Raw genomic sequence first — 9,372 nt, 5'->3', positions numbered from 1 at the left:
TACCAAACTCTCAGAAATTGAGATATATCAAAGTGTGCTTTCAAAATGTCAGTTGTTTCCTATGACTGCCTAACATTTTAAAATAATCAATAAGGTATGATTTTGAGCTAAGACTGGTAAACAAGAGCAAAACTGTGAGCCACAGTTGTGCTGCACTTCAGCCTCAAGTTCAGAGCACACAAAGGATATGACTTTGGTTTACAAGCGTGTGCAGGTAATTCTCCCTACTCAACTGAGATTACCATGATTAGCTCTGGTCCATAAAGGGAAAGCTAAGACACAAAAGCCTCAGTGATGTTCCAGGCCACACAGCCAGCAACAGTGGCAGGAAGGGAGCCTCTGAGGGCCCCTCTGGGATTGCAGCAGGTCACACATGCTCCTTGCTTATTAGTATAAAACACCAGGGTGATTCACACAATGGAATATTTAAGCCAAGATGTCACCTAATAGAGGCTATGTTGATACAACTTTACCTGAGAAGTTACATAATCGTCCTACTGTGGAAACGCCATAAAGGAATTTGTGCCTTGGAATAAAGAGAGGTGGATCCCCTAGGAATTACTCCACAAAGGATATCAGGAGATTTTCGGTGTGAAATTCACTAGCCTAGACTGGACAGGTGACTTGTAAAAAACGGCCCAATGAAGACTTTCTGAGAGCAGTCACTGTGCCCAGTTCAATTTGGTAAGACTTAACCAGACCCCTGCCTGAGAGAACCTCCAGGGACCCCCAGACTTGCCCATCTTTCCACAGGGGAGGGAGGTGTGTTCCGTACATCTCCTGTATAAATATAAAAGTCCCTACTGTGAGTCCTCTCTGCCTCCTGCTTTTAGGTCAAATATTTATTTATGCAAGCCTAGAGGCCTTTCATTATCTTTCTACCCTAGAAAGCCGAATGAATCTTTCCTCGCTCTTTGTTGGCATTCTCTGAAAGAAATCTCGAGCTCTGGAATACCGCCTCCACCTCCTATCCTCCCTTGACCTCGCCCTCCACTGTCCCACCTGCCCCAAGACACAACCTGAGAATAAAGGCGGGGAGGGGAGGAGCGGTGATGTCACAAGCACCTGTCACCTGGCAGGCCCCAGCCCCACCCACCCTGCCGCCGAAGAGCGCCGACCGGGCGCCCGCCCTCCCGCACGCCCCGACCCTGGTAGGCCAGTCCCTCCCGCCCCAGCCTCCTGCCACCGTCCAATGGCCGAGGGGCAGGGCAAGCTGAGCAAGCCGCTGCAGCCCAGCCGGCTCCCCGCCCTGTTCCCGGTTCCCTAGCCGGGCTCCGGCGGCCTTTAAATGCAGCCCAGGGCCAGCACGGCGCACTCTCGACTCCTTTTTCCTCGGGCAGCAGCACCCCGAGGAAGAAAGCAGCCTCGACTCTGCAGCGCGGTCCGGGCTGCGGCGGCCACCTCCGACCTCTGGGCCCGCGCCGCCTTCCCGGCCTCCGCCTTCTCCTCCCCCTCCCCCTGGCCCCGCCAGCCGGGTCGGCGCCGGGTCCCCGGGAGTGCACGCCCGCGCGCCCGTGTGTGTGTGCGCGCACGAGCCAGTCTCGGACCCGCGCCCCCGCCTGGCGCAGGACCGCCTCTGAATCCCAGCCCGCGCGCCGTGTCCCACGTCCTCCCGCCGCCCGGCCGCCAGCAGCGCACCCCGGCGCGCTGCGCGAGAAGATGGCGGGGTCGGTCGCCGACAGCGATGCAGTGGTGGTGAGTGCGGCGGGCGCACGCGAGGCGCCCCCTTCCCGCAGCCCGCACGGCCCCTTCGCCGGCTCCGGCTCGGCAGAGGCCCAGTCCCGCGCCCCACGCATGAGAAGGCGCCCCAGTACCTGGTAGCGGGAGCCGGCTTGCGCGGCGGACGTGAGGGGCCAGAGGGGTGCCCCAGCTGGAGGGCCGCTGGCTGAAGGGAGGTGTTGGGGGCGGCTCGCGGGGTGGGGGGGACCGACAGTCCCCTCCGTGCTGTGCAGCCTCCGGCCAGGTGTGTGCATGTTGCACGTGTGAGTGTGCGCCTGTGTGAGTGTCCGGCGCGCGCGCCCCGCGCCCGCCCCGCGCCCGCCCCGCGCCGTTCCGGGGATTTCCCCCTTGGAAATGGGTCCGCGCCAGGGGCTCGCGAGAGAAGTTGAGCGCGGCCGCTGCACTCCAGCCATGTCCCCGAGGACAGGCCTGGGCGACGGCGGTTCCATGGGCGTTTGCGGTTGGAGAGGGGCCTTGCCTCCTCCGGCGCGGGGCTCTGGCTCCCCAGTGGGCCTCGACCTTCATTTTGATCTAGATCTGAAGGGTCTGAGGATCATCAGAGGCTTAGCTACCTGGTGGAAAGGACGGGTTTTGTTCCGGGAGTTTATGCGGTTATTCAGTGGGCTGTGAGGTGGGAGCTTTTGCAGAGGCTTCCTGTGTTCTATGGAGGACTGCTGGATTCCTCCAGATTTGTGTAGGTTCTTCCCCGCTCCCTCTAACACCCCCCTCCAAAAGCTTTTGGAAAGCCAATCTGTGTGCTTCTATTTTTAGAAACTAGATGATGGGCATTTAAACAACTCCTTGGGCTCTCCAGTTCAAGCCGACGTGTACTTCCCACGACTGGTAAATGATTTTGTTCTGTGCTCTGTGTCTGCCTGTACCCTCTTCTTTCTTCTTCCTTAGGTCAGGTCCTAAGGATCTGAGGCCTTAGCTCTTCCCTAACAGGCTGTAAACTTTCTGTTTCTCCTCTCATCCTTTGCAGATCGTGCCATTTTGTGGGCACATTAAAGGTGGCATGAGACCAGGCAAGAAAGTATTAGTGATGGGCATCGTAGACCTCAACCCTGAGAGGTAAGGCAGAGTCCTTGTCACCTAGACCTATCAGGCAGTTACAAGGTCCTGCCCACTCCTGTTGTGGTTTACTGCCCCTCCTCTTCCCACCCTTGTGGCCAGTGTTGCTAGTTTGAAGTGCCAAGAAAGTACTACGTTCCCATGAAAAGAATGTGTATGAATCCCAGCCATCATTTCTCTAGACAGCTATTTATATCAGAGATTATAAATATAGACCCACATCATTTTCTCTTTGACCCTTAGGGAGACTAAAGGATTTTTTTTTTTTTTTTCCAAACATGGTGTTTGGAGTAAGAACTATCAATATAAATGAGAACCAAACTTTACAGAGATGTTGTTTCCCCTGGTCAATTAATGGGGCTGTTTTTGAGTCTTCTGAAATGGATTAAGACACAGATGTGTGGGTAGTTTGGGGTATATGAAATGTCTACAGTTAGTTAGTTTCATCTCCACTGAAGTTTTCACCAGGGCCTCCTCTGGGTAACAAAATAAACCAGTTTGATTGTAATCCTATTTCTCCATAGTCTAAACCCCCCAACGCCCGCCCCCATATGAAGAGTAGTGGCCCATTAAAAGCTGACAAATCCAAAGAAGAAGAAGGAAATGGGAGCCTGGGTCATTGTTAATGTTGTTTTGCTCAACCGTGAATAAATGAGATGATTTTCTTTTCAGCTTTGCCATCAGCTTGACCTGTGGTGATTCGGAGGATCCTCCCGCCGATGTGGCAATTGAACTCAAAGCTGTGTTCACAGATCGGCAGCTACTCAGAAATTCTTGTATATCTGGGGAAAGGGGTGAAGAACAGTCAGCGATCCCTTACTTCCCCTTCATCCCAGACCAACCATTCAGGGTGAGTGCCTCGATTGCTTCCGCTCCAACTACTGGCAGGATGGTGATGTTCTCATCTAATATGTGCCAAGAACACTTTAAGCAGCCAGAATTTTTGCAATTCTATTTAGCCAATACGTGTAAATAAACCCATATTTACATGTCTAGATTGTTAAAAATAAATACTTTTCTATGTAGTATTTAACGTAGTACTAGGCATATAATAGACACCTGTCCCAAAATATATTTGATTAATAAATAATAAGTATCTAGAATTTTCCTCATTTTTTCTCAACCTTTAAGTAGCACCAAACCATATCAGTTATGTCTTTTTTTAAGAATCTAGTTGATTATCATTTTATTTTCTCTTGTTCCCTTTGCTAGTGAGGACTTAGTCATGTCCTTGTTTCCCTCTGGGTTAAGTAGCCTCAGTCTGTTTCACTGTCACAGTCTCTGTGGCTGACAGATTCCTTCCCTTGGGCCTGGATGAGTATAGATTTGCTCCCCACTATCTGTCAGGCAGGAAGCACAGCCCAAACTTCCATTTCAATCAAGCAGCAGTAGCAGCACCTTCCTCTATGAAGGACAATACCAAGTAAGAGATGCAAGTCAGTAATGTGTTAGGAAAGAATTTACTGACATGTCAGACCTGGTGATGAAGTGTCTACATTACACCTTGTTAACATACATCACAATAATGACAACCCAGTTAAAAGCTCCCTGTTGCATAAACACCTAACAAAGCAGAACTACCCTTAATCTGTTGCTCCTCGTCTAAAAATTTACAAGGGCCTATGAATAAGTCATAATTTTTCTTCCCATCTTACAGTCTGGGGGGAAAACAAGAATCCATGACTGTCACATCAATGATAGAATAGAGACTAATTGCCCTTCTAATTGTAGCCTGGGGAAGACACCCCTACCCTTCTCTAGAATGATAATGACCCTGAGGCTCCCCTGAACTGTGTCAGTTTCTTACTGGTGAATCATAATGCAGAGCTCGTGAGTGTGAGTAACCAAAGCTTCTGCCAGGAGGAATAGTGCTCCCCAACAACAAAACTGAAATGAAATCACCCCTTCTTGGTGATATAATTTTAGTAATAATCCGAATTAAATGTGATTAATATCACATATGGAGTCTCTCCTTGCATGATGAATACAAATGCTTTTAATAAATACATAGCACAGAACCAATGATTAAACTCTATGGTGAATTACTTAAGTTTAAAAAAAAGGGGAAGAAAAAGCTTTTACCATATGGAATCAGTATTTCTGTTTGGCTTAACAAAGCCTTGTTAATTACACATCCTTGGTTGAATGGTAATTACTGTGTAACCTTCTCTCTGCTTAGTGTTTAGGGGTGTCTAGACTATTATTACATGCTACTAATGGGTACCAGTTCTGCTTTGTGAGGGGCTTCTCTGAAGGTGGGATAGAATTGTTCAGGGGATGAGGATGGAGGCATTAAGTGCCATATAAATAAATCTCTGCCACTTTAGATCACTTTCTGGCATGCAAGGAGAAGGGAGAAATAGTAAAGCAATTTTAAATCTTTAAAGAACATTGAATAGTGTAGAGCAGTGCTTCACAAAGTGTGTTCCTTATTCTAGCAAGACCAACATCATCTTGGAACTTGATGGAAAAGCACATTCTTAGACCTTACCCTAGCCCTACTAAATGGAAATTTTGGTGGGTGGAGTCCAGCAATCTGTGTTCTAACACGCCTTCTGTATGATCCCAGTGCACTCCCGTGTTTGAGAGCCACTGAGGATGTTGCCTTTCTCCAAAATCAAGTACCGTTTGCTTGTTTATCCCCAGCAGGGTTCATTGAAATTATGAACTAAGGTTATTATTTTGTTTCTTCCAGGTGGAAATCCTTTGTGAGCACCCACGTTTCAGAGTGTTTGTGGATGGACACCAACTTTTTGATTTTTACCACCGCATTCAAACGTTATCTGCAATCGACACCATAAAGATAAACGGGGACCTCCAGATCACTAAGCTTGGCTGACGTTGTTTAAACCACGTCTGTTTCAGATAGCATCAGGTGCCACAACTATATGACTGTTGGTCTGGAAGAAGTGTCCTAGCAAGATCTGAAGACCTAAAAAGAAAACAAAAACGAAAAGGGAAACTTCACCGTCTCTTCTTTCTGTGCGGTTTAAACCCAGAATGACTTCAACGGTGGTTTGCCCTTAGGAAGCTGTCGGAACAAAGACACCGAGCCATTATTTCCAGAACAAAGTAATACGCTTACGCTGGATTTTATTCAGACTAAACTGAACTGGATTTGTGATTTGGTAGTAAGTTATTCATCGTTTCAAAGCAAGGTGATGTTTAGAACAAAAGTGCTAAAGACTTAAAACAACAACAACAAAGACGGTACACAGAAGTCAACTCATTTCTGCACTGAAGTGGAATCGTGTAGCACAACCGACATTTTAGTCAGGGTATTTAACATAGAATGTAAGTTGTTCAAGGTTTGTTTTGTTTTGTTTTGTTGCACAGCATAATGTTAATTCAGATTTTTAAAGCTTTCTTGTAGTTATTTATTTCTACTCAGTGTATGAGAGAATGATTAATGTCTCAAGAACAGCAAGTTATGAACTTTTGAATGTACAATTATCTTAGGTCTGAGGGGGAAAATTACCTATTACAATCATGATAAAGGTGAATTTCTACCTTAAAGAGTTGAGTCTTATCCTCCATACCCCTAAACTTAGGATATCTTGATATAAATTGCTGTAAGTGCTTTTGGGAAAGCTTTGCAACGTTTCGTAAGACTGCTTTTCAAGTTATTGATGATTATTTACATTGCTTTTTCTCCTTACTGTGAATTAGCACAGTATTGGCTTCCTTAAGACTACCTACTTTTCCCTAGACCTACATAATAGCTCATTAAGTTGTTATTAAGCTAATTGAAAACACGTAAGAAGTGATTGCATAGACAATTTTTAAATGACTATTATATAAACTTTTAAAAGTACAGTATGAAAATGATTCTGGAATGCAATGGAAAGCAGAAGCAAATGGCCCCAAATAACTTACCCGGAAATAATTTATATCAACTTAAGCTGTTAGCTCATTGTATCACTTTTATTATGTGACCCCCACTGATATCCCTAAGCAATGCCTTTGGAGCTTCGGAGTAGAGGGTGCTTCCTACTGTGTTGGCTCTGCTGAGGTATTAGGATAAGACAGGATCCAAATTAGGAAATGATCCAGTTAGTTTATCTGAAAAATTAACTCCCAGGACTCTAGGTCTTTGAGTCCAGCCAATAGTGTGAATGCTTCCAATTAAGCTTTAGGTGTTTCCCTGTACTTGTGGAACTGGTTAGACAGCAGGAAGTCTCCAGGAGAAGCCTGCAGTGATACAGATGTCACCGCACAGCAAGGAATGGTTGGAGTCCTGGGTGCTGGATTTCGCAAACTGCACTGGCCCTGGAGAGAAGGACCCTTGGCATTGCTTTGGTCAGCTGGTGGGGAGAAGACGGGGTGCTGGGGTGGGGTGTGTATTTATATATAATTTAGGTTTTGTCTGTAGAGCATATACTGCGTCTTGTTATGACACGTCCTTCTCCTGCTTTGCTTTTGAGTTTTTTTACACAACATGCAGAGGCACTGAAGTGACTATGTCATATTCATGTGTCAAGAATGTAGACAGTGTTTCAGTACCAAAGTCTAAGAAAAAGCAAACTAAAATCATGAATTTTTTATAGGTGACATATTTGGATTCTTCTCAACTTTTAAACTGTTTAGCACAGTTCCACTGTGTTATATAAGAAGATGCTTTATCCAACAAGGCTGGCTGAGTATTGAAAAGCTTTATGTACCAGCTGAGTTAAGCAGCCATATTCAGCCAGGAGGGCTGTTCTGTGGCTCCGGCTATTTTTGAGCCTGTGATTAACTTGTAGAGCCACTAGGTTTTGATGTGTGTTTGTAGAGAGACTTAGAGGGCACCCTGAAATATATTGGTAGGGGTTTTGATTCTCCTTATGGTGGAAGACCCCCACAGGAGGTTTCATTTGAGTGGCCATCCATTCCCACCCACTGCATAATTCAGCAGAAACTAGAGGAGTTGGGAGTGTAACTGTTTGGAACTGACACTGTTCTCTCTACCTATCAGCTAACTGGTTAGCAACCAAGCCCTTAGGCAGCCTAGTGTAAAGATTCACTGTTAACCCTTCATTTCTGTATGGGGAACCTCTTGGTTAAGCCTACTGGAATTAATCTAAATGATGTGATGATTTGATTCAGGTATAGTTAAATTAGCAAGGGGCTAATTCAGCTGTACTAATCATTAAGCTGTAAACTGGAAACATGTTCACATCCTCTCATCAACATGCGAGGTCTAAGGTGGGAATTCAGGATGGAAAGTGCAATTTTAAGCTTCACAGGAAAGCATTTGGGTATGTAAGGTGTTATTTCTGATCAGAGCCCTAATTTTGCAATATGACCAAAACCAAGGAACATAAATGACAATCAGGCTCTGGGGGAATAATAGGCAGGCTTTAGACAATCTGTTCATTTCTGCATCAAAATTGGAGTGAATGTATGTATCTACTTAAAAGTTAATAGAAGTGACTTCTACTTTCTGGGCTATCCCAGAATTGTCTTAATTTTTTTTTTTTTTAATTTGAAACCCCATTTCATATCTTGCCAACCTCAGTTCAAAACATCCTAAGAGATGACTCTTAGAATTATTGGTGATTTGTTAAAATGGCAAGTCCTTTCATTTGTATTAAAAAGCAAATATCCAAAAGGAGGGAGGGAGCCCTGTTGCCTTGAGAGAAACAGCCTTGGCATTTTCCAGCTACATTATTAATGTAGAAATAATGTTCCTATGATAACATATTTTCAAAGAAACACTTTCTTATTTACTGCGTGGTGTAAAATGTTGCTAAATGTGTTCTTAGATTATTATGTCACTGCTGAAAGTTATTTGCACTATAATAAAGGAATTTTCTACAAAATGGTTTCCAGTTTATAAGGTGCTAAATTTGGCACGGGGTGTAATGTACTTAGCATGGACCGTATGGTAGAGCAATCCTCCCTCACTTTCATGCACACACTCCAAGACCACTTGTTTGTGTGTTGCCAACATTAATAAACTGATCAAGGGAAGGAAAGTGTCTGAGGGCCCTCAGAGACCTAATGAGTTCATGTTGTGTGTGCAATGGGTTCTTTTAAAATATAATTTGCATACAGTAAATTCACATTTTTCTCGGTGTGCAGTTTTATGAGTTTTAACACATGCATAGATTCACGTAACAATCACCTCCATCAGGATGTAGAATCCTTCCATCACCCCCCAAAAATTCCCTTGGGCTACCCCTTTGTAGTTAAACTTGCCCCCCACTCCTAGCACTAATCAGGCAACCACTGACCCATTCCACCTGCCTGTAGTTTTGCCTATTCCTGAATGTCATTTAAAGAGAATTATACCATATATAATCCTTGGAGATTGGCTTCTTGCTAATGCATTTGAGATTCATATTATGTGTATCAAGTTTTTCCTTTTTATTGCTGAGTAGTATTCCATTGTGTGGATGTACCAGTTTCTTTATTCATTCACCTGTTAAGGATGCAGTCAATTCTTAATAAATCATTAATATAGTCTTATTAGAACAGTGTATATACAAAAGCAAGATTGCATTTCTCTTGCCTTCTCTTTCCTGTGGTTTGAATGATTAGGAAGGAAACTTAGCTATTTTTACTACAAATAAAACTGGCTTATAGAATTTTGCCTAGCTT

General features: G+C 44.8%; 1 protein-coding gene across 1 annotated transcript; it reads left to right on the top strand.

Annotated features, from left to right (window-relative positions):
• The first annotated feature begins 1,659 nt into the window (after positions 1-1,659).
• LGALSL (galectin like) lies at positions 1,660-8,593 on the top strand. Its single transcript, XM_007464114.1, has 5 exons — positions 1,660-1,695; positions 2,491-2,562; positions 2,702-2,790; positions 3,463-3,640; positions 5,486-8,593. Exons 1-5 carry the CDS (start codon positions 1,660-1,662, stop codon positions 5,627-5,629), a joined length of 519 nt encoding a protein of 172 aa, XP_007464176.1. The 3' UTR covers positions 5,630-8,593.
• The last annotated feature ends 779 nt before the right edge of the window (positions 8,594-9,372 follow it).

Source organism: Lipotes vexillifer, unplaced genomic scaffold (genome assembly GCF_000442215.2).
Source record: "Lipotes vexillifer unplaced genomic scaffold, Lipotes_vexillifer_v1.1 scaffold311, whole genome shotgun sequence".
In the NCBI taxonomy this organism is placed as follows: Eukaryota; Metazoa; Chordata; class Mammalia; order Artiodactyla; family Lipotidae; genus Lipotes; species Lipotes vexillifer.
This window is presented reverse-complemented; position numbering and strand designations above follow the sequence as displayed.